The 24,614-nt window shown below is 48.2% G+C and overlaps 1 protein-coding gene across 3 annotated transcripts; it reads left to right on the forward strand.

The window, feature by feature from the left end:
- Positions 1-24,116, forward strand: KLHL25 (kelch like family member 25). Of its 3 annotated transcripts, none has more exons than XM_048867404.2 (3): positions 1-147; positions 14,973-16,802; positions 23,634-24,116. In XM_048867404.2, exon 2 carries the CDS (start codon positions 14,993-14,995, stop codon positions 16,760-16,762), a length of 1,770 nt encoding a protein of 589 aa, XP_048723361.1. In that variant the 5' UTR covers positions 1-147; positions 14,973-14,992; the 3' UTR covers positions 16,763-16,802; positions 23,634-24,116. The 3 variants fall into 3 exon arrangements, with proteins under 3 accessions (XP_048723361.1, XP_048723362.1, XP_048723360.1); XM_048867405.2 differs by having other exon boundaries at positions 4-147; positions 14,976-16,802; XM_048867403.2 differs by lacking the exon at positions 1-147 and adding an exon at positions 187-559.
- The last annotated feature ends 498 nt before the right edge of the window (positions 24,117-24,614 follow it).

Raw genomic sequence — 24,614 nt, forward strand, 5'->3', positions numbered from 1 at the left:
ACTAGTTTAGTCTCAAGCCCCTGGTGCTAGACTGTATCCAGTGAGTGAGAGTTCCCTGTGTGGGGGGGGCAGCATGGGCACCAGCCCGCCGGGGGAGCTACAGTGACCCGGGGACACGCTCAGACCCCTGGGGCAGATCGCTGGCCTGTGAGTATCTGTGTAGATCCATCTCCATCCCCAGTCCTGCCCTAGTCTGGGGGGGGGGAGGCAGCCTGAAGTGTGGGGAGAGAGGTGAATGCAGACTGCTGGCCGTGAGAGTTCGTTCCCAGCGCCTGGCATAGCCCTGGAGAGGGTGCAACAGAGTCTTGTCTGTGCGGTTGCAAACATGTCATTTGCAAAGTGCTTTGAAGAGGGGGAATCTGCGAGGCAGATCTCGGCTCGGGAGGAAGGGGCAGTCCTTTATCTCCTGCATGCAGTGCGTGGTACAGCAGCGAGAGCCTTGATCGCCAAGGGACACTGGAGATGAGGGCAGGATGTTTTTCCAGCTTTTTTCTCCTATTCGGTTCCCGTCAGTAAATCATTTCAAGAGGCTTTGAGAAAGAAGTATCTGCAGTTAATGGTGAGAGCCAGAGAGAAATTAAGTTGATGTCTTTTCCCTCTTTCAGGAGTGTTTGGATAATCTTGGAAGAACACCTCCTGGGGTGTTTTTTGTTGTTTTTATTGAGCATGGATGGAGATTAATTTTACAGATTGGGGTTTAAGGCTGGGGGGAGGTTTAGGAAGAAAAATCCTTTTGCTCTCTGATTTACCCTGTAGTACTGAATTTGCTACGATTACTCAGTTTACTGCAGATATTTGTGTCTGAGCACCTGAATGTTCAGGGTTTGTCTTAAATCCAAATCTTCAATGCTTAGCTTCACAATCCAGATCATCCTCTCTAACTAGATCTAAATTCACGTTTACTAAAATGTGTAGCTGGGGACGTGGAAAGACCCAACAATACGGTGTCAGACTTTTCGGTGATAGCATGAACCCAGCATGCTGTCTGTGGATAATTGGATGTGTTACTCTCTTGTGATCCTGGAGTGCCGTACAGGTTGTATACACTTAGAACATTAGCAGTGAGATATTCAGCAAATGCTTGAGGCATTTGGCTTTTTAAAACAAAAAGCTGTCATTTACACCTAGCCTAGGAATACAGCAACATTTATTCATTTTTTGTTTGACTCGAAATATATCGCTGTAAAACTGCTTATGGATCAAGAGACCCTGCTCCAGTGAGCCTCCTGATAAAATAATGAGTTGCAGAAATAGCAGGAGCAACATAATTCTGAAAGTTTGCAATTGTGTGTAAATGGCTGATTCAAACTGGCTGACTGTTATAACTCCCTGTTCTATTAGGACAGCGTCTGCCATGTCACCCTGGCCTTCCCTGGGGCCCTCTTGTACTTCAAAAGTTACAGCTTTTTGTTTTTTCATAAGCCCATTCACACTGTTTGATTTCAGGCTTCTTTATACCAAAGAAAACAAACTCTGAGCTCAGTACAATAACTCCTTTCAGGAGGAGACATCTGTCCATTAGGGACACCTCTCCATATGGTGAGAGCCTTCCTGTTCAACCTCTCTCCTCCTCTTATGAGTGCCTGGGTGATTTCTCCTCTTGTGACCATATGCTTGGAGTCACCTCCCAGATCCTGTATCCCTTGCAACCCCACTCGCTGTTCTTCAAATCCCTCCTCCAAATGCGCTTATCTCACTCCAGCCCGGGCACATGGTCCCAGAAAAAACAAGTGACCTCACTTTTACTGTGTAAACCTCCCTCCTCTTCCTCACCCCAGCCCCTTACCGAACATCAGAAGACACAGGAAGAGAAACCCCACGTTCATCTGTAAAGCACCAGGTACAGTCCTGTATAAATAGTAACACATAGCCACCACAAGTGCTAGTGATTGCCATCCTACTGGTGGTACCTTCAGTGTAGGCATAAAGCATGCTGGGGGGGGGGGGGGGGGCACGTGGGAGAAACTTGTGCTGCCTATTTTACCTGCCCCTCTCTCATTTTCCCCTTCCTACTCCTGTTAGCCCATCCCGGGTCTCCTTTCCCCAGAATCTGGCCACTGGTGGTGTAGGAACTTTTTTTTTGCAGCTCTGGAAGAGCCTCCCATTATCTGTTCCCCTCCTCTGTTTTCTGGTTCAGATCAGATCTTATCCGAAAACAAATTGTGTCTCCGCCTCTTTAATTTCTCTTGCCATTTGCTATCATTTATCTCTATAGTAGGATTGGAGTCGATGAGGTGTGTTGGGATAAGGTTTGTATGGAGGTTTGCTGTGCGCAATAAAGGTGCCTGGGGTAACGACGGCTTGCAGCATTCCTCTTTAAAGTAGTCTCATTGTCTCATTATTTATAAGATTGTAGTGCTGAGGAGTACCAGTCATGAACCGGGACTCCATTGCACTGGCAGCCATACAAACACAGAACAAAAAGACGGCCCTTGCCCCCAAAGAAACAAGATTCTTGTGTCCAAACCCAGCACCAAATTCACTCCAAAAGGCTGACATCCAAACGGTAGCATAAACTTACACGACTTGAAGTAGCGCCACTGAGGAACTATTTCTTTTTACCCTTCTGTTGGTTCAAGAAAAGAAGAAAAGAGCTATTAGACCAGGGGCGGGCAAACTTTTTGGCCTGAGGGCCGCGTCGGGTTTCAGAAATTGTGTGGAGAGCTGGTTAGGGGAGGCTGTGCCTCCCCAAACAGCCAGGCATGGCCCAGCCCCTGCGACCTGTCCCCGGACCGCCCCCAGAACTCCTGCCCGAGTGCCCCCGCCGCCCCATCCAACCCCCCCCCCTCCTTCCTGACTTGCCCCCCGGGGACCCCTGCCCCCATTCAACCCCCCCCATTTCCCACCCTCTGACCACCCTGACCTCTATCCACACCCCCGCCCCCTGACCACCACCCCGAACTCCCCTGCCCTCTATCCAACCCCCCTGCCCCTGCTCCCTTACCGCGCTGCCTGGCGCACCGGTGGCTGGCAGCACTACAGCCGTGCTGCCCGGCTGGAGCCAGCCACGCCAGTGCGTGGCACAGAGCACCGGGTCAGGGCCGGGCTCTGCACCTGCCCTGCCCCAGGAGCTCACAGCCTCAGGGGCTGGGCAGGAGAGTCCTGCAGGCCAGGTGTGTCCCACAGGCCGTAGTTTGCCCACCTCTGTATTAGACCTAATAGTCAAACCCCCTCTCACCCTCAGTGTGTGCAGAGTTGTTCCCTGCGGTAGAATCTCTTGTGTTCGGCCCGGTTTTAAATGGCTCAGGTGATGGGGTTTGCACCACGTTCCTAAGAAACCTTCCCTGCATGTGCAGAACAAGAGAGAGGAGGCCAATTTAATATCGTACCAGCAAAGGACCAGGATAGTTAAGCGTATGGGGGAGATGGCTCAGGGGCAGATTAACTCTGGGTGCTGTGTGTACGCTGTGTGTGCTATATGTTTTCGTGGTGCGGGAGGGAGGACTGCGTGAAGTCAAGGCCCAGAAAGAGTATGACTTGTTGTTGAGTGACGATTGTATTACTACCCCTGCAGGGGAAATTGCCTCCTGCACAAACTCATTGGGACTCAAAGTAATCTTCCCTGATGGCCAGTAATGTTTTTAGGAAACGCTTATTGGGTGATGGGATGGAACAGGAGAGGCATTAGGTGGTGGGCAACTCGTCTGTAGGGGTGGAACAGCACAAGCAGAACCTGGTCAGATGTGGAGGGAGATGGGAATAGGACACAAGGGTACTGGTCAGGCAGGTCCTGGCCACATATATGTGTAAGTGGACCAGCAGGGACAGACCTGGCCTGGTGGGTCTGGGGTGTTGGACTTGCTCACTGGGCAGATGGGTTGCTGAAAGGGTCAGGTTAGAAATACAAATGTCAGAGTTTATTACCAAGAGCCAGATTTATTCTCATTCTTTATAGATTGTAATTGAATTGAGGCAAATGTAGTCAACACTGCTTAAACAGTGGCTGCTAGAATGCCTGCTAGGATGCATTTAGCAGTACCAAGCTGCATCAGCCCCCCTGGAGGACCTTTAACCACCATCCCATCAATGTGTCTTTGCTCATCAACTTTTACATCCACACGGTGGCTGTTAGCACCAGTCCAGTGAGCAAGGGCTGCTGTATCATCCCTTCCGCTAGAGCCTGGGTACATTGCTTCCCTTGTCCTAGGATACTGTGTCTGAGCCATCCCAACTTGCCTGCTTGCAAAACACTTAGACTCAGGAGAGACCACCAGTTTTATCTGTTGGCCTATCAGCCCGAGGCCAGGCAAGCTTCATACTGCAGCCCATTGGAAATCCCTTTGATTTATTGTTGATTGGTGCAGAGGTGAGTGTAAAACACCTTGTAAGGTAAGGTAACAAGAGCAGCTGTGACCCAGTAACTCATGGGTTGAGTCATGTGGTTTGATGCCACATGTAGCCCTGAAGAGTGAGAGATCAGAGCCCTGTATCTCTCAGAGTAACACTCCCACCTCCTTTAATCCTTGCTAAGAATGTTTTTAATTTCTGAATCTTCCCTTCTGTCTGGCGGGGGGAGTGGGGAGGAGGAGGGGAGGTGTCTTCTTGCTTTCCTTAGAGTCTTTAATCTCCTTCAGGGGTTGGCATTTTTGCTGGCCAGCGCTGAATTCCCTCCAGTGCCCATCAACACCAGCGGGTAATCATCTACAGAGATGATTATCTACCCTCATCATCTACCCTCCCATCTTCACGGACTTGCGTGGGGTGCTTAACCTCTGCCAGTCTCTGGAAATTGTACCAAGATCTCCTGGCAGAGCAATACAGAGCATCACGTTATCTGACTGGGAGCTGAAATTAAATTCTGGATTGAAAGTTGCGAGGAGAACTGGGCCTTGTTGATAAGAAAGCACATGGTAGAAGCTCCGATTGACCCCATCAACCAAGCCCTCTACTTTGCCAACAAGTTTGTATGTGCTCGTAGTAAGGGATGGCATGTGAGCAGAGGGCGGGAAGCTCTGCCTGCCCCCTACAGTTGCAGCATCTTCATCAGACGCTCTGCCACCACCCCAATGGCCCACCTCTTGCCCAGTGCACATCTGCTGGGAGCTGTGTGGTTAGGTACCATGTGCGGGCATTTGAAGTAGATGCCTCTCCTTCTAAGTGTAGTAGCAGCTAGGCTCTCTTTCATGGGACTCTCTCCTGGAGATGGACACCGTGATCAAATGGGTCATTTCCATTCCGGGCCCCTGTGAGCTTGATTTGGGAGGCGGGCAGGGGGGATGGAGACATGCTCTATCTTCATCTTCAACTCTGCATCATTTCACAAACAGATTGTGATGGATCTAGCTGGATGGAATTCATTCACTCATTGAGCTGGAAGGCAGGTTTTGTGGGGGGGAGCTCACAGCAGCTCCTGAAATGAATTCCAGGCTTTGAAAAGATCTGCTGGGCTGAGACATTAAAAAGCGTTTGTCCACAGCCTTAACTGTTGCTCAAAACATGATTTCTCCTGGTTGGATAATGGCAAAAGGATGGGGGGAGGAGTATTCCCAGCACTACAAAGCCAGAGAGTTTAATAATGAGCATAGACTAACCCACTTTTATTGCCTCTGGAGGTGGCTTAATAAGAAGGTTTACAGAGCATTCACTGTGGAGGGTGGGAAGCGGGTTGGTCTACGCACAAGCTTGCACTAGTTTAACTAAAGGTGTGTTCTTAAACCGAGTTTGTCTACAGACTCTCTTATTTGGTCTGAGGGGGGCTTATTTTGGTTTAGCATAATCCATTTTTATAGGCAGCGCCAGAATCCCCTTTTCCTCCTTCCTTGCCAGATGCCATAAGAATCCTGCTTTCTGCTCAGTTCCATGTGAAACATAGCTCATAGTTTTTGGGACCCAGGCATTTAATAAGCTTTTGTGATAGCTTTGGAACTGGAGTCCCTGCAGGACAAGAGGGAAGGTTGGTACCACATGATGGAGCATGTTCCTGGGCAGGCTGGAATATGAAATAGTGATGACCAGAGCACATTTCTGAGTTCAGGTCCATGTTCATAAGCACACTGAAGTTCAGATGCTTGCCCAGACCTTCTCCAGATGATCCCTGCAGATTTGGGCTTGGAAAACCGCATGGTTGCTGTTTGAGTCGAATTGACACAAGTGGAACAGCATTTTGCATGGTATTTCTGCCTCCCACCCAGGAAGTGCAGAGCTGCCATGAAAACATGAAATAAGGAGGAAAATATTGTCAATGGGGATCGTTCAGATGACAAAGATTTGGGTTGAGTCAGAGCTCACTGACATGCTACAGTACTTTTTCTTTTATAAACACATCACATACAGACGGCGAACTGCGGCCAGTGGGTGCCGCAATCGGCTGAACCTGCAGACATTGCAGGTAAACAAACCATCCCGGCCCACCAGCGGATTTCCCTGGTGGGCCACGTGCCAAAGGTTGCCGATCCCTGATCTAAGCTACATCAATTTACATTGCGTAACTTACGTAAATTGACTAGTGTAACTTAGATCAACTTATCTGGTTAGTGTAGACCAGGCCTGAGTAACTCCACTGACTGCGAGGGAGTGACATTGCCTGAATCACAGGGTCCAAAAAGACAGTTGATCTTCGCTGCATTAGTTGACCTCTTAGGACAGAGGAGAGGGAAGGAACCAAATTTACAAATACGAGCAGACCCCTGACTTCAGTGGAGTTACTCTAGATTTGCTCAGCTGTAGTCGAGAACAGTGTGTGTCCCCTGCAGTGCAGAATCCAATGACTCAGTAGTTGTGAACTGACACCTTAATAGAAAGTCCATGGTTGGAAGCAGGTGTAGTGTCTCTTTCCATTCTATCTGGCAACTGGCCAGGTTTCACTGTCAATATTTTCTGTATTGCACTAAGTGTGGGTTGCTATTTTTACTCCTCTCATCTCAAGTACTATTTACTGGAAGATGTAATTAGTAACAAGCGGGTCTGTTTGGGGCCAGCCTATGGGGACAAGAGTGCATTGCTTCAGCCAGAATATAGGGAGCTGTGAAAGTTTGGTATCAAAGGCAGATCCCCTAGCACGTGCAGGTATGGACCAGTGTCCCCTGAACAGCACTAGTAGGGTTGCAGGTTTGGAACCTGCAAGGAGGAGTATATATTCCAGAGCTGTTGAGCTGTTTATGTGAAGTGACATGAAAGTGGAATATATGCACCAAATCTTTAAAACTCCAATTAGAGCTGCTGCGAACATCTCCAAAAGGGAAGATTTATTCCCCTATCTTGTCTATTTGCCATCTCCCTTCTGTCTTTCTCAGCAAGATCTGTTTTCCCCATTGTGTCTGCTATTTTTGATTCCTGTCCAAATGTTTGATCCAGGTCTCTATGAGTAATGGACTATGTGAATAATTGTAGCTCACATTTAAAGACTCCATTTTACAGACTGCGTATGTGTGTACATGTGTGTATACACAGGAGGAATCAGTTTCCCTAACTGGGGAAATGCAGCCATATCTGGTATGCAAATGGCAACTCTTTTAACAATTCAGCTGTTCAGGACAGGAAGTGAAGAACACACTATCCAAATGAAACTGCAGGTGAATGTTAATGTCCTAGACTCAGAGACTAACAGCCTAGGAACCTAACACTGGAGATGGGAGAGCGGAAAAGAAGGGCGCAATTTCATAGCGTTTTAAGAGAAGCTGATCTTCGGCCGAGGCCAGGAAGAAATTTCCCCTAAGGGTTGTATTGCAAAATTTGGGTGATTATCAGGTGTTCTATGCCTTCTTCTGAAGTATCCAGTACTGGCCCTTCAGGCAGGCCTGTTCTGATGTGGAAAGAAGGGCTCATGGTTGAATCCTGGTCCAATACAAAGAAGTAGGAGTGTGGTTGACTTCTGTGGGAGCAGGTTTTGGTACTATGTGGGTGAGCCTTGTGTCACTATAGCCTGAATGCTAAAACTCTGCTCTCCAGCTTGCCCTAGATGCCAGTGCTACTCCCAGACAGCCCAGCGGATATGGAAGGTCCACATCTTGCAGTTCTACTGGTGTGACTCCCTTGATTACACTGCAGATGTACAGGTGTAGCCAAGAGCATTGTACCCAGTAATAGATCTGAAACTGAGGTGCCTGAGGCCAGATGCTTCTGGCACTTTCTCTAGGGCTATTCACTGCCCTGGCCCATGTGGCTACGTTCATTTACCACTGATCTGCACGTTTGTATTTATACGCTGGTGGCTGAATTTCCCTATCCCTCCTTCAGGCTTCCCCCCCAGGTTTGTGAGATGTCGGATGATTTGTGGTTATCGGTGCCGAGATGAAAGTAAAACACGGTGTAGGAGACTGCTGTGGCCTGACCCAGTAACTCATGGGTTTCCCAGAAGATTTCCCAGGGGTACCAGTGGAATTACACTACAGGTGCCCCGATGCCCCCAGATCAGCGGTTTCCTGCCAGTCTGCGCTGCTGCTTCCATTGCTGCCTTGCCCAGAAGTGTGTGTGCTAGTGACCCTGTCCTTGTTTCTCTGAAGGTTTTAAACTCAGAGCACCTGCCACAGCCTGTGTGAAAAGAGACAAAGAAAGTGACAAGAACAGCAGAGGCAGCAAAACCAAATAGAATAAATTAAAAGGGAAATTTTGAGCTTTTTCTAAGCCAATGTCTTTGATCCCAAAGCTGCCTGGTTAGCATTAAAACGCTAATGAAAGCCCCTCCCGAAGCCAGGAGGAGCAGAACCCTGCAACGAGAACCCTGGTTTTCCAGCCTCCAATGTTGCATGGGCATTTTCTCCCAAGAGTTGTGAACCGAGTGAATATCAGACCTCAGTGACTCTTAATGCTGTAGGTAGTTTTTAGTAGCAATGGTCAAATAGAAAGCAACCCTTAAACAACTCCCCCAAGCCCTGTATTGGGACTATCAGTGCAGGGTTTGGTTCACCGTGGTTCATAGGGTCAGGGTTGCCCAGGCATGTTCAGGCAGGGTTTGGCAAAAACATTTCTGAATGACAGCGTTTCACACTTTTTAGCAATTGTTGGACCAGAAATTCATAGCAGGGAACTTGTTACTTGCTATTTTGTTTTACAGGAGAATTCCGAATAAACAAACTTGGTTGCCCAGTCAAGGAGCAGAAACTATATTGTGTGATTTATTAGACCAGCCACGCACCTCAAACTGTTTGAACAGCTCTCGGGCTGTAAAGCTATTTGTCCAAACCGCTTGGTGAATTCTTGTGGATACTGGAAATGTTCGGAGGTTCATGGACAAACCTGGTGGCTTTAAAAAAAAAAAAAAAAGCTAAATTTACTACAAACATTGGCCTTGCTTCTGAGCAGGCCCTTCAGAATGCAGAGCTCACATAGGGATAGAGAGCAAAGGTAGCTCTAGGGTACCTTTGTGCCTCCTGGTTTCTTGGCCCCACCAAGTCCAACTTAAAGCACAATCAGGAGACGCTCTAAATTATAGCAGCTTCCCTCAGATGCCTACAGGCTACACGGCCAGCACGGAGTACCTGGAACTCAGCGAGCTTCAGTCATGCCCTCCACCCCCAAGTCACCTCTAGTCTCAGGGGTTGCAAGGTGGGATGTAGGGATGCTCCATTATCCTGGCACCACCAGGGAAGCCCCTTTACACAACAGTTGTTTCCTGGGGAGCTGTTCCGTTTTCTTGATGCCACCATAGCAGCTTTAAGGAGCAACAGCGGGTGAGAAAATCAGAGTTCTAGGTCTCACCTCTCTCCCTGGTTCTCTACACTGGCTTTTGTCCTCCCCAGGGGCTACTGAGATACTTTTCTTTGTGCTCTGAAATCCGAGGCGCCTGCCCTCCCCGTGACTCAGTGAACTTTCATCTTTGTCTTGGGTTGCTGCCATGGGGGCTTTCCTCCCAGAACGAGTGTGTGAAAGGCTGTCCGAAGCCCCCTCCCCGTGCTGCTGTGTTGTAAGAACTCTGTCTCTCTCAGATCTACTGGGCTGAGACTGACTAGAGCCAGGGAAATATTCTAGCCAGCAGACAGCCTTGGCTATCTGACAAAAAGGCTGATGCTCCCAGGCCCTCATCTATATGGAAGAAGGGCTGCCGTCTGTCTCTGCCTGCCCTGAGATCCTGTGAAGACAGTGCCATCGTTATTTATTTTTTATAACTCCCTTTAAAAGGACAAAATGACTGCAACGTATGAGTGTATCCCAGAACCACTTTGCGCGGGTCAGGTCCTCGGCTATTTGAGCTGTAGCTTCCATTCTAATGACTGCCCCTATCCTACCCTGAGGACGCTGGCTGCTGTGCTCTCAGATGGCCCTTTGTGCTCTGCGTAGTAGGTGGGAGATCGGAAAGGGACACTGACAGATTTCTGAGTGCAAAATATTCCTAATCTGGAGTTCCCCATCTGCTTTGATAGCTCTATATGTTCATCAGGAAAGCCAGTGAAATGTTCTGTCATAACCTAGGGCCAAATGCTACTCTATAAGTTTCTGCTTCAGCAAAGCTCTTGAGGGTGTGCTTAATAGTAAGCATATGCTTACGTCAAGCCCTATTCAGTAACGCATTTAAACATGCACTTAAGTTAAGCGCCTGCTTAAGTGCTTTGCTAACTGTAGACTAGCCTTGGGCATATTCTGATTAAGCAGCAGAGGGGTTCACCTCACTTACAGATTTTGAAGGTTCATACGGCTGCAGAATTTGGGAAGAAACTAATCGGGAAAATTGCTATTGTCTACAATTTCTGTTCGTCTGATGTGTATCAAGGGCTATCGCACATTACTGGTGGGCTAGGGAAAGCCCTGGGAAAGCGGGGGTTGTCCATCGTGCCACATTCTGTGGTAGTCTGAGCTACACCCAGCTCGAGAGCAAGAAGTAGAACGTCCACATTTCTACTCTTACGCAGCCATGGGAGGATTCAATCCTAGGTGTTTTGAGAAGATTTCAGGCCTTTACCATTTAAAAGGAGGGCAGGTAAGTAGGTCCCACTGTAACACTTGCCTCCTAAAAACTCCTTCATACAATGTGAAAGCTGCTGCAGGCTACAGGCTTTTTTTAAAATCCCAGGTGTATGGTAGTTTGATGCTTCTTAGAGATGGCCCTCGCTAGTTCTGCAGCCTGCTTCAGCCTCATTTATTGGCCAGCCCAGCTGTCTGTGAGAAGGCCAGCTGACAGTAGATGTCATAACCTTGCACCTGGCTGAAGGGACCATCTTTAAGGGTGGAAGGATGATCCAGTACCCATTCAGTCATTTGGCCTCTCTGCCACAAAGCATATGGTTAGTCTCTAAGGTGCCACAAGTACTCTTTTTCTTTCTGCCACAAAGGGAACCATGTAGGGCTAGTTTTGGTGGGTCACCAAGCAGCAATTGGATGGAAATGTAACTTGGCCACTACCTACCCACCTAAGAACTACTGTACATGGGATTTAAAAAAACTCTGTGGCCTGGTGCAGCTTTTGTATTTTATGTAGGTGTTTTTAATTTATAAATTAGCCACTCCTTCTATTCTGAGTGGTGCCTTTTCCTCCTCCAGGCTCAGGAAAAGCTAACCTTGTCCCTTTCCCTTTCTGGCCCCTCTGTTTGTTTCTATGGCTATTCTGTGTGAATTGCTTAACATTTGGTTTGATTATCACATCACATTTGAAAATTAACACATCCACTCACTGCTCAGGTCTGGTCTTCAAAGGAAGCAATAGATTGGGAGGGTGTTTTCTGAGGTTGGAGGAAGGGAAGCCGGAATCAATAGCTTTTAGCAGACTCATAAATGTTTCATCTGTATTCCTCCAGTTTGGTCAGGGGTGCTGGAACAATTTGTATTGTGGGGGTGCTGAGAGTCGTTGAACCAAACTGTAAACCCTGGATATAATGGAATCTGCTTCCAGCACTGCTAGTTTCAGCACCTTTGAGTTTGGTGCTGTAAAATTGTGTCACTAGAATCCATATTAACCCTTAGAAATTTGTACTAGCCCTGAGGTGGGTGCAGAATAAGCATCCTGATGATGCTAGAAACATTTCCCCTTGCAGCTCGGCTCAGCCACTTAAAAATGTGATTTCCTGCCCAGTTCTGGAGCCCTGCATTGAAAATTGCCTCTGCTCACAAGTCAAATGAGTATTGCGGTCTCAGCCTGGGACCTTGGGGATATTTGCTAGGACTCTGGGAGTGTCAAATAGTTGAATGAAAATATAATCAATAGCAGCATGATTTGGGTCAAAGATCTCACAGCTGCAGCGACTCTGTGTTATTTACGCTGTACTGTTTGGGGATTGGGAAGCCTAGGGAGACTTCCCCAGGGCCTGTAACTTGGCCCATTTACATCTGTCCTGTAGAACACTGTAAAGGAGGTGGGGAGAGGCAGAAAACACACAACTCAGAATTATTCCTATTGATTAGGATTTATTTATGTTTTGTTTGAGGTGTTGGAAAGTGTCTGGGCAGCTTGTGGTTGAGCCTGTGTCTGGCTTATCTGCATCCAGGCTCCGTGAAGCATGAGAGTGTTGAACTGCTTCACGTTTCTGGGAGGTCACGGTGAAGTGAGCTGTAGCTCACGAAAGCTTATGCTCAAATAAATTTGTTAGTCTCTAAGGTGCCACAAGTACTTCTGTTCTTTTTGCGGATACAGACTAACACGGCTGCTCCTCTGAAATGTGTCAGCTCTGTGTCCTGTGGGGCTGCTAACCTGTCATTGGCCTCTGACAGGTCATCGCCTCTCACCCAAGGTCGGTTATTCAGAATTCCTTGCTTGACTCCTGCCCTGTAAATCACGGGTCATGCTATGTACTCTCCCTCTCATCAAGCCAGCAAAGCATGCATACACGACCCAGTTGTCATCCAGGTCTTGTTGACTCTTCCGACGTGAGCTGCGGATTTGACCATCTCCCCTAGGTGGGATGTGTCAGAGCCTAGCAGCTGACTCGGAACCGTGAGCTCCGTTGGCAGTGTTGAGACCGTACCCTGATCTAGCTGACTTGGGAGGGCAGGGGCCTGTTGGCTTCATGATGAACCGGAGATTTTATTAATTCAGGGTTTTTCCAACTCTTGCGGTACTTGTTGCTTTTTCTTAATGTCCCAATTGCTGGAATCGAGAGGTGTCATGAGAATCTCACTCTTTCCTCCCTCTCCCCCCATGAAAGCTAAGTTTCTAACCCTTATCATTACAGAGAAAAGCTTGAAAATATGAGCTGAGTGCACGCTCAGGGCTCATACAACTAGAAGGCAAATAAAAAGCCCCCCAAATCATTATTGCAAATCAACATTTTTTTATGTTTCATGATTTTTAAAGAATCTCATGATTTTGGGGCCTGACTTATGGTGTTTTTGAATGCTCGGGGTTGGTGGTACCTTGTCCCTAGCTAAAAAAGCAGAATAATAGTTACAGAGAGGTTTTTAGGGTGGAAGAGGTGCAAAAGGGAACGCAGATCTGCATCTGACCTTTGCAACTTGGCCCCATTTCTATCTATCATGTTTGGACTGCCTGCCTGCTCCCTAAACCCAGACTCTAGCTCTGTGTGTGTGTGTGTGTGTGTGTGATGTTTTTTTGCAAAATGAAATGAAACAATGCTTGACTTTTGGTAAGACCGAGTCACCTCTTTACGTTTGTTACAAGTCCTTAATAACAGACACTGTGGGGGTGCGGTAGCAACAGGATGTTTGTAATGGGATGACATCAGCATGGCAGTTGTGTGGTTTTGTTTTGGGGCTTTGACCTATGAGCTAGTTGCTCAATATGGTAAAGGGGAGACGGGGGTGATTTGTCCAACTGAAGCTGCCTCTGTGTGGCTGCAGTCTTATCTGTCTGTCTGTCTCTCTCAATCTCTTTTCCAAACTGTATTCTTTAGCTCTTCTTATATTCTTTGGAACTGACAGACTGGCTTTTAGTGACTTGCAATTTCTCTCTTAAACATGTTATTTTCCAGCAACGCTGATGGATGTGCCTTCTGCATTTACTTTGTAAATTATGGACTAAATTTCCCAGTCTTAGCCTCAGGATTTTTTATGTTTACAAAATACAAATCAGTCAGTCAGCCTACCAATTACCTGATTTACACCTGCGGAATAGGATCACTTGCATAGTTGTGCCTGCACATTGGATACAGGTGGAAAAATGCAGACTGACTGAAAATGCAGCCTTGATATTTTAGACCAAGCAACTTATCAAATTCCATCATCCAGACTCCATCGCTCTCGATCTTAGTAGATTGGCAGGGTGTTGTGGGTATGTCCTACACTGCAAAAAACCCAGCAGCAGTGAGTCTCAGAGCCTGGGTCAACTGACTTGGGTTTGCGCTATGGGGCTAAAAGAGCAGTGTAGACATTCTCACGGGCTCTGAGACCCATCCCCCTCACCGGGTCTCAGAGTCCAGGTTCCAGCCCAAGGAGGAACGTCTACACTGAGCTTTGTCATATTCCCTGAAGCCTGCCTGTTCTACAGAGTAGATAAGTCATGTGGAAGAGTCTGCTGAGATTCATCAGCCAGAAAGTAGAATTAGAAGGGTTTTGCAAAGTCTGTTGAAATCTTTGGTTCCCTCTATTAGCTAGATACCCCATAAATGAATACGGTTGCAATTGCCTTTCCTAAACCTGTAGTAATCTCCCCACCAGATGCCAACATGACATGAACTGAGCCAAGAACAGGCCCCAGCCCTTTACCCTAAATAGACTGTTCTCTTTAACAAGGAAAAATAAACATTGCACGGTTTGTGTGTTTGCCCTCCAGGGACTGAGAAAATTTGCCATTTAGTTTGGGGCTTTCATTGCTGCATTACGCTTATTCCTTGTTGAAGCCAAAGTGCCGAATTCTCTGTTTCTGCCATGATTACCCAAAAATACATTTTAGAAGAATAAGCAAGCCATTACAGGGTGCTCTGTGGCTGGAATATCTGGGGGGTGCTGCAGGTCAGGATTCAGGAGCACTGGCAGAATTGGGAAGGGCTCAGTGCTGGGACACCAGAGTAGGTTTGAGCTGTGTTGGCAGATCAGTGGGGAGAGGGAATTTAGCACAGCAGATGCCCACACTCTGCTGCTGGCTCTAGCTAGTGCTAGTTTCTCTCCTCTATAAGCACCACTAATTAGTTTATTTTCTGTTCACTCCTCAGCAGACCGCGCCTCTGTCATCATGTCGGTCAGCGTCCACGAGAACCGTAAATCCCGAACGAGCACTGGCTCTATGAACATCTTGCTTTTCCACAAAACCTCCCACCCAGACTGCGTCCTGTCCCATCTCAACACCTTCCGGAAGAGCTGCGTGTTCACTGACGTCACCCTCTGGGCAGGTAACAGGTCCTTCCCGTGCCATCGGGCTGTGCTGGCCGCCTCCAGCAGCTATTTCGAGGCCATGTTCAGCAACGGCTTGCGGGAGAGCGTAGACGATGAGGTGAATTTCCATGATAGCCTCCACCCAGAGGTGCTGGAGCTGCTGCTGGACTTCGCGTACTCCTCCCAGATCATCATCAACGAGGAGAATGCAGAGTCCCTGCTGGAGGCTGGGGACATGCTACAGTTCCACGACGTCCGAGATGCAGCGGCTGAGTTCCTCGAGAAGAACCTCTACCCTTCCAACTGCCTGGGCATGATGCTGCTCTCAGACGTTCATCAGTGCCGTAGACTCTACGAGCTGTCCTGGAGGATGTGCCTGGTGAACTTTGAAACAGTGCACAAGAGCGAGGACTTCAACAACCTCTCCAAGGACACCCTGCTGGACCTGATCTCCAGTGACGAGCTGGAGATAGAGGACGAGGAGAAGGTCTTCAGGGCCATCATTCAGTGGGTGAAGTATGACTTGGACAAGCGGAAGATGCATCTCCCAGAGCTGCTGAGGAACGTGCGTCTGGCCTTGTTGCCTTCCGAGTGCCTCAAGGAAGCCATGGCGTGCGAGGACCTGATCATGGCAGATGAGAGGAACAAGCTCATCATGGACGAGGCCATGCACTGCAAGAAGAAGATCCTCCAGAATGACGGGGTGGTCACCAGCCCCTGTGCCAGGCCCCGCAAAGCTGGGCACACCTTGCTGATCCTGGGCGGGCAGACCTTCATGTGTGATAAGATCTACCAGGTGGATCAAAAGGCAAAAGAGATCATCCCCAAAGCAGACCTGCCAAGCCCAAGGAAAGAGTTTAGTGCCTGTGCCATTGGCTGCAAAGTCTATGTCACTGGCGGGCGGGGCTCAGAGAATGGGGTCTCCAAAGACGTCTGGGTATATGACACGGTTCATGAGGAGTGGTCCAAAGCTGCTCCCATGCTGATAGCTCGGTTTGGGCACGGCTCAGCTGAACTGGAGAACTGCCTCTACGTGGTTGGTGGGCACACTGCGGTGGCTGGTGTCTTTCCGGCATCTCCTTCTGTTTCCTTGAAGCAGGTAGAGAAGTATGACCCTGCCTCCAACAAATGGACCATGGTGGCCCCTCTAAGGGATGGAGTCAGCAATGCTGCAGTGGTCAGTGCTAGGCTGAAGCTTTTTGTCTTTGGTGGGACCAGCATCCACCGGGACATGGTGTCCAAAGTCCAGTGCTACGATCCTGTCGTGAACCGGTGGGCAATCAAAGCAGAGTGCCCCCAACCTTGGCGCTACACTGCCGCCGCTGTTCTAGGCAGCCAGATTTTCATCATGGGCGGGGACACTGAATTCACCGCTGCGTCCGCCTACCGCTTCGACTGTGAAACGGACCAGTGGACGCGGATCGGGGACATGACTGCCAAGCGCATGTCATGCCACGCCTTGGCCTCGGGAAATAAGCTTTACGTGGTGGGGGGTTACTTTGGGACTCAGAGGTGTAAAACGCTAGATTGTTATGACCCTACCTCGGACACGTGGAACTGTATAACAACAGTGCCGTACTCACTCATCCCCACGGCTTTCGTCAGCACATGGAAGCACTTGCCAGCTTGAGAGGCATTGGCTTGGGCCCAGAATTCAGGAGCTTAACCGGGTAAGATTATATATATTTTTAACCTGATACTTCACCTTTGCCACCTAAAATCTGCATCAACGCCCCATGTCAAGACAGCTGGATCTAAACTTGCTCCTGGGAATGCCACCGTTTCCCTGTGTTTACATTTGAAACAGAGAGGGATAAACAGATAGAAGGCCAAGTAGGCCCAGGCCGTTGTAGGTTGATACCTCTCTGCTTTCATACCATAACTATTTCAAGCTGGCCCCTTCAGTATCTTGGAGGCTTAGAGTGCAGGCCATCCACTTGTGTCGCAGGGCGAGACAGAGAATATGTTCCGATCATGACTCTAATAATACTTGTATTCAGCACCTTCTGGTAGGGTAGACACTGTGGTGATGAGCACTTAAGAAAGGCATAGTATGAAATACTTACCCAGATGCCTGCACAGGGGACAGACTATCTGATAGGTAGGTATTAAAATGACTTAACCCCTGGCATGCTGGGAGGGAGGGCATGGATGTCTGTGAGGGGTAACAAAAGTTAGGTTGTGCATACCGTTCAGTGGATAGGGCAGGAGAAGCACAGAAGCCATGGCACATTTCCCAGGGATCAGATGTAGATTTGTCACCAGAGCAGTCCCCTATCAAATTGAAAACCACCAGACTCCTGTGCAAGACGTGAGTGGGAGGGAAGGGGATGTAATAACCCGAAGAAAAATGCATTTGCTGCACTGCTGTGTGTGCATGCGGGGATGGGCTGTGAAAGATGTTGATATTTGACCCCAGGTACATAAATTCTGAGGCTATTTTCCCCAGTTGGTCAGAGTAACAGGGAAAGCACTGTTTGAAATGAGGGGCAGTGGAAACTTGGACAGGAAGCCTGGCATCTGGCTCCCACCCACTCATCTACAGTGGGACATTTGGCTGCTGTGCCGATTGCAAGATTTTGGTCAATGGTTTAACCTTAAAATTACTAACCTGCGTATGTCGGCACCTGCTCAATCTGTGCCAGGATGTAGTTCCCCAGTGAAAGGTGGCACTTCCTAAAATCCTTCCCAATGTTTGTTGTGAACCAAGTATTGATCTGGGCAGCACTCCCTGGGGAATAATGCTGCCTTTGCAGCAAATCTAGCACCACTTCTGGAACTGACTGCACAGATTCCTCTACCACTGGGACATCTGCATCCCTCCATGTAAGTTTGGAAGCCTGTTAAGAGCCAAATGAGAGAACCTGGAAGCATCTCCTGCGGTGGTTTGGGGGATTGGCAAATTTCCTCTATAGGGTTTTCATCCCAAAAAGGTGGATGAGGGACTCCAGAGAGGATCCTCTTCTGCGCTGAAATTCTCCTTTAATTTTAAAGTTAATTTTACACCTGGAGGAAAGAATGATGCCCAAGCCCTGTAACGCCCTCTTGTTTCCCTGGCCTCACACTTAGTGTCACAGACATGTCAGGGGAAAAATGCAACAGGGTGGCATTACAGCAGCCTTCCAGTGTTTCCCCCTTCAATTTCTTCTGCCTGTACCGCTGGCATCAAAGAAGGAGCTGCTGGCATCTTCGTGTACAGTTTGCCCAACTTGCCCGCTGCCTGCTTTTCATAGACATTTGGTGCATGATGGAAAAAGCACCCAAAACACTGGGCTGCTGTAAGATTTTGAGACGTGTCTGGCTTTGACCCGGCTGCACCGTTTTGTAGGGCACAGCAAGGATGTGAGGGGTTAACATGGGATTGTACTGTGCATTCCCTGCACTGAATGATAATAGCTTTTCCAAATACCCCCTCCCTTCCTCACGGGTTGCCTAGCATCTGTTGCGGTGGCTCAGTAATCTAATTAACTGCCACTCGGCTATTAAATATCGCAGCAAAGAGTATGAGGTCTTCATCATTTTCAGCTCGGGGCAATGGGGCCTCCCCTCAAGAGCCATCCTAGAGCTGAAAATTAATTTTCTCAGTGAGCTGGTGAACAGTAAAACACCATGCCAGGCATCCACATGGGAATGGGGCTAGGGATTGTGATGCTTCATCTACTGAATTCAATTTTGCTCAAAATTTCAATTTGAATTCAATTTTGCTTTGGGGATCTCTGCAAGGGATAGGGAGTTTATGCCCTGCTTGCGCGAAACCCACTAACCAGGGCAGTTTTCTTTATGATTTTTTTTTTAAATTAAATTTAAAACTTTCCAGACAGAACAGTTTTTAGGTTTAAACATTCCCCAGTTGTCCGCAATCTCAAACTAGTGTATGAAAACCAGGAAGTGAAATTGACGAGCACGGCCACATTATACAAGATGAGTGATCTGCAAAGAGCCACTGTAAAGTCAAGGTAGAGAACTCAAGGTTTTGGGGCTTGTTACCTCTGATGGGTTATTAGTAACCCAAAGAAATAAGACATTTAAAAGCGCAGGCATGCTAACTGGGTGGTGTCCTGTCCCTGATATATTTTAGCTTTTTCATCCCATTATTTTTAAACCTAATTTGTTGTGGTGGCCTCTGTCCTGGATTTCTGACAGCTCCTTTAAATCAAACACACAGAGTTGAGAGTGAAGCCACACTGGAAGAGGTTTGCCCTGCTTGTGTACCCCACAGTGCATCAGCTGTACACCTTGCCCTGACTGATACTGGGCCCTGGGCAAAAGCTAGGAACGGTGCTCTGGGAGTTGGTCTCTAATTTGGTCAATCCAAAATGCTGGTTAGGAATCTGGAGAGGACGTCTCCAGGACATTACATGTATTGGTCCATATTCCCACTGAGAGCATTTGGGGGGTTCATGGGAGTCAGTTGCAGATTGCTGAATATGGGATTCTGCTGTCCCCAGCCCCAGTGTAGAATAGGACAGTTGGGGTGGGGAGGGGGGTTGCTGTAAAGTACACCAGCTGGCTGTGGCCCCTAAGGACCATCCACCAAGCAGGGATAGTCAGAATGCAGCATTCTTCTGCTGTACCCCCTCTAAATTCCTCCCCCTCCCTGATTCACTCTCTACACTGGGAGAAGCATTGTGTGGCTGGGAGTAATGAGCGGCTGGCTATGCTGGCTCACGGGAAGTGCAAGGGAGACCCAGCTGCATTCCACTCCCTTCGCTCAGTAGGGGCAGGACAGGCCCGAGAATCTGACCCATTCTCTCTGGAAAGCTCTGTTCAGAGGCACTTCCTGTTTTTCCATCGTGGGAAGAACCAGCCACCCATAGACTTTTAATCCTTTTGAACTTGTGGAGTGTTTTGGCCCAGTCACCTCTCTGCTTTACCCCATAGCAGGGGTTTGATTGCTACTGCCCTTTATGCAGTCCCATGGACCAGAGTTCTCAGAAGGAAGCAACTACCCCCTGGTCCTTCTCCCTCCACACTGGTACGTACCAAGCCAAAGGCCAAGCTGCATTTGTCCTTTAGTGGCCATAGTTCCATAGTTGTGAAGGCCAAGACTATAACAGGGTTCAAAAAAGAACTAGATAAATTCATGGAGGATAGGTCCATCAATGGCTAATAGCCAGGATGGTCAGGGATGGTGTCCCTAGCTTCTATTTGCCAGAAGCTGGGTATGGGAACTTTTGCCATCTTTGGCTGCTAACTCTATTTGTCTAGAAGTGTTCCCTGTGACCCTGGTGGGAGCCCTAAGGGTTTTCCCACAATCCATCCTTACAGTCACCCCCATTCTGAGCAAGGAAAACATAGCAAGGAGTCCATCAATACTACCCCGTATACGTCTAGAGGGGTGGTTTTGAGTGACCCTTTAGGGACACCATGTGCTGCCCCCACTGTCAAACACAGTTGATGCAGGGGCGTGAGACCAAGCCCAGAAATCAAACCCATGGGTTTGTAAAGCACAAGCACCAGGCTTGTCAACCACGGGTTAAGAGCTGGAAGGTGCCGACACACAAATGGGAGCTTTTCAAAGGCACAAATGGAAGTCAGGAACCTAACTCGCAACGGTTTTCAGTGGGCTGTGGGTACCTAATGGCCATTTATACCTGAAAAAGCCTGGTCCCAAAGCTCCAGCTCTGCTTTAATTTAAAACATAACAAACATAACAGCAATGAATGGTTTCCTGCAGAAAGGTTGGCCTCCAGTATGGCCACGTTTAAGCCCCAGGGGGTTTGCATCAGCATACTTTTCAAGGAGGATCTCCGCGTCCCGTCCAAGAATACAGTGGGACATTAATTTAGTGCTGATCGCAAGCAGTAATTCCGGGGATCAACCATGATTAGCAGCTTAAAAAGCAAAAGCCTAATCTCTCCCACCGCACAGCCCTTCAGCTGATTTGTGTGCCTCCAGTGGTCAGTGAGTGACCCATGAAATAAGAGACTTTTGTCAGCGCTGTGCAGGGAGGAGCTATATAGGCACGGGAATCTGCCCTCTTCCCGTTTCGTGTCCCAGATGAGATCTAATCAAGTACTTCTTTTAAGACAAAACTCTCACCTTTCCTCTTCTCCCCCGCAACCCCGCTTATTCTGTGTGTTTAATACAGAAAAGTTTCCATAACTGTAATAAGACAACATAAAATTGGCTTAGCCAACTTTTGACACTTGTACAGGAATCAGGTCTCGACTAGCAGAATCAATGCAGAGAAGCAAATGCAAACTCCCAAAACCTCCACTCATAAGGGCAGTATAAATGCAAATCAGGAGCTGGGTTAATCGCTTAATAGAAATGTGTTGTAACAGAAATGGAGATCAAGCTTATACTACAAACATTTATAAAATATAATTTACTGTTATCCCTTCTGCTCTCTCTCTCTGCTGGGGGCAGTGAAACAGCTTGGTCAGTTTCATCTTATAGTGAGGCCGATTGTAGTTCCTTGAGCATGGACATTGCTGGGTTTGCACGCTGACTATTTTAGACTGACCTGTATGAACTCTTTGGGCCTCTAGAAACCACAGTTCAAAAACCTGCAAAATCTTAGTAAAAGTTGCCCAAAAGTTGCCCATGGCGTGGCTACGTATGGTCAGTTTAAAAAATGGACCATCCCTAAAATAGTGTAGCTAACCCCCTCTCTGGGCAAGGCCTTAATGTAGTTTTAGAGCAGCTCAGCATCTTGTAATTACTAAAGTAACCAAGTCACAGATAATTTTTGCCAGTGTCTCACGGGGAAACTCATTTGCCTCCATTGGATTGCAAAGGCAAGATAAGCAGTGGCTGCAGCTTGCTGCCGTTTTACAAGCAGATGTTTGTCTCTGAAGCCTGTTTATCTGGCAGAGTCAGAAGGGAGTGGTTGGCCTGCAGAGCCAGGTATATGAAAATCAAGCTTTTCCTAAGCCTGGGTTTGGGTAGACAAACACCTGGTTCATTCATTGTATACAGAACATGAGATCTGGCCCCAGGCTGTATGTATGAGCCCCTTGGAAACTTGTGTGGTTGGTTTTTTAAGAGCTAGTTGGTGGGAAAATGGGAATTATTTCCCCCGTCTCCAAAAAATTCCCACTTTCCTTCCATTTTTTGCTCCAGTGTAATTTTGCTGGGAGTTTCCAGACCAGCCCTCATGGTCTGTACCTGTTGCAAGGCAAGAATGCAGAGCCTTCAGTCCCAGGGTACAATCTAGACTAATGAGTAGCTGGGCCACCTCTGCTGTGTAACCCAGGATGCCCTTTGCAGTGCTTTGCTGCTGTAGCCTCCAGCCTGGACGGCTCAAAAACAGCCTCCAGCACGCAAGTCACTCCCAGCAATGTCTGCGTGTGTGTTGCAGCCAGCCAGCCACCCCTATCGCATTTACCAGCCTTGCTTATATTGCAGGGTGACCAACAACACACTCCCAGCTTTAGATTTCCCCAAGAAATTTATGTCCTGCACTGCCCAGCCCTCTCCTGGACAATACAAGTTTACATAAAGTCTCTTAGCTGTTCAATAGAAATAATATGCACCCAACTGGCTACCCCAAATGCTTCAGTTTAAACACGCTGGATTAGATAAAACAATAAAATAAGTTTATTTTCTTGTAACCATTTCTAACTTACGTGCCTCATTACTTGTACTCACCTAAAATCTCTCTCTTTGTAATTAATAAAATTAAAACACAACTGGTACCTAACCTAACAAACTATATCATATTCTCACCATATGATTTCAGCAGCCTTATAGGCCAAACTTCTTAGGTCAGGACCCCTTCTCTCAGAGTTCAATGAATGCTTCTTTGGTCACTTCTGGTGCTGTGAATGCGATGGGCAGGAGGAGAGAGAGGGGTCATCTTTGGGTGTTTGTCCCTCCTTTTTAGAGTGTCAGTCCCCCTCTTGAAAACCATTTCCAGCTGAGAGTCAGGAGACAAGAGTGTCTCTATGGAAGGATGTTCCCTGCTGCTTTTTCCTCACCTGGTTGACCGTTCTTTGTTTCCCTTTCTGCTTGATGACTCTATTTATTGCTTAAATGCAAATTTAGCAGAGCACACATTCCTTTCTTTGAGACAGACCTGTCTGCCAACCTCAGCATGGAACAAGTGTTAACACCACAATACAGTGGAATCCTCGAACTTCACATACAATGTTGCCCCACACATTTTATCAGGACAAGCAAATTATGAGTTTTCAGATGATACTGCATAAGGCATACATAGTACAAAGATTATTACAACAGTGTGGGGGATGTGGACGCAGGTACATTTCATCACGTTCCCCCACCCCATTTCCCTCAATGGCCAGGCTGTCATTACATCAGTGGCCCCGTAATGGGGTGCAGTGAAGCAGGAATTACGAGGGCTGACAACACAAAGCCTTTTGAGATTCTCCAGACAAGTGAGAGAGTGGAGCCCGTCGTCTCCCTTGGGGATTCATTAGCTCCAGACGTGATCCCCCATGAGTGGGAGGGACATGTTGATGGCCGCTTGACCGGGGCCGTGGTAGATGAGTGACCTGGGTATTAAAGCTTTCTCTTTCTTATTTCCTCCCTAGATGCCACTGTCGAATTCATCTCCCTTTCTCTCTGCTGGAGTCTGCACAGTGACCAAATGCTACCAGCCTCACTCCTTACTGCCCCCACCCAAAGCCTGCAAAGGGTCTTTTGCAGCCCTTCCCTGGCACAGGGCCCAGGAAAAGGGCTGACCTGAGAAGGAAGCCGCGCCATTTGGGCTGGGAGGGGGTGCTAAATGATGCTGCCGCTCGAACGGCCGTGCAGTCAAGCCACTGAAGGAGAACAGAGCCGAGAAGCGTGTTGGGGTGGAGGCCTATTGTGTCGGGGCTGTTTTCCGTCGGGGCTTTCGTTTGTGGGAGTGGGGAGGGAAGGGGATTGGTTTTGATATGATAAGAAAGATGAAGTATCCATCGACGCTGCATGAAGCCTATTGAGACGCAGGAGAGGGATGGTACTGCCACTACCGAAGGAGGCACGGGCTTGAATTAAAATAGCCCAGTGGGAGCGCCGGGCCTGTCCTGCCACCTGATTCCTCTGGAGTTTGTGCTAGGAGCCCAGCAGGGGTTTTCGGTTGTCCTAGGAGCACACAGCACAGTAACCCGATGAGGTGCTTTCTGTACTGGGGCGCGGGGGAGGGGTCTACGCTTTTTAAAAGCGGTTCATTTTGCAGAGTGCTTTAAGTTGGTGATCCCGGGTCTTTAGGGTACTTCAGAATGGGAGTGGGAGACGGGTGGCTGTTGCCAGTGAGGCGGGGATTGGAGAATCCGACGCTGGGCTCTGCGCAGATTGGAAAGGTAGCAGAGAGCCAGCCCCGTGCATAGATACTCCTAGCTGCGTGACCCAAGTACCTGCTTGTGTGGCCGGGCAGGGAAGCTGGCTGCTGAAACTTAAAGGGGTAGCCCTTTGATGTTGCTAAAAAAAAATCCCAGGAAGCCAACACCCCAGACAGGCAGGTAACATGCAGGAAGGAGGCAGGGACCTGTTGTGCACATGAGAACATTTTCCTTCCGCATTCTACTGTG

The sequence above is a fragment of the Caretta caretta genome, chromosome 10 (assembly GCF_965140235.1).
Source record: "Caretta caretta isolate rCarCar2 chromosome 10, rCarCar1.hap1, whole genome shotgun sequence".
Lineage (NCBI taxonomy): Eukaryota > Metazoa > Chordata > Testudines > Cheloniidae > Caretta > Caretta caretta.

What these genes read in the sequence shown, in the direction of transcription:
- KLHL25 (XM_048867404.2), top strand. Translation starts at nt 14,993, where the DNA reads ATGTCGGTCAGCGTCCACGAGAACCGTAAATCCCGAACGAGCACTGGC.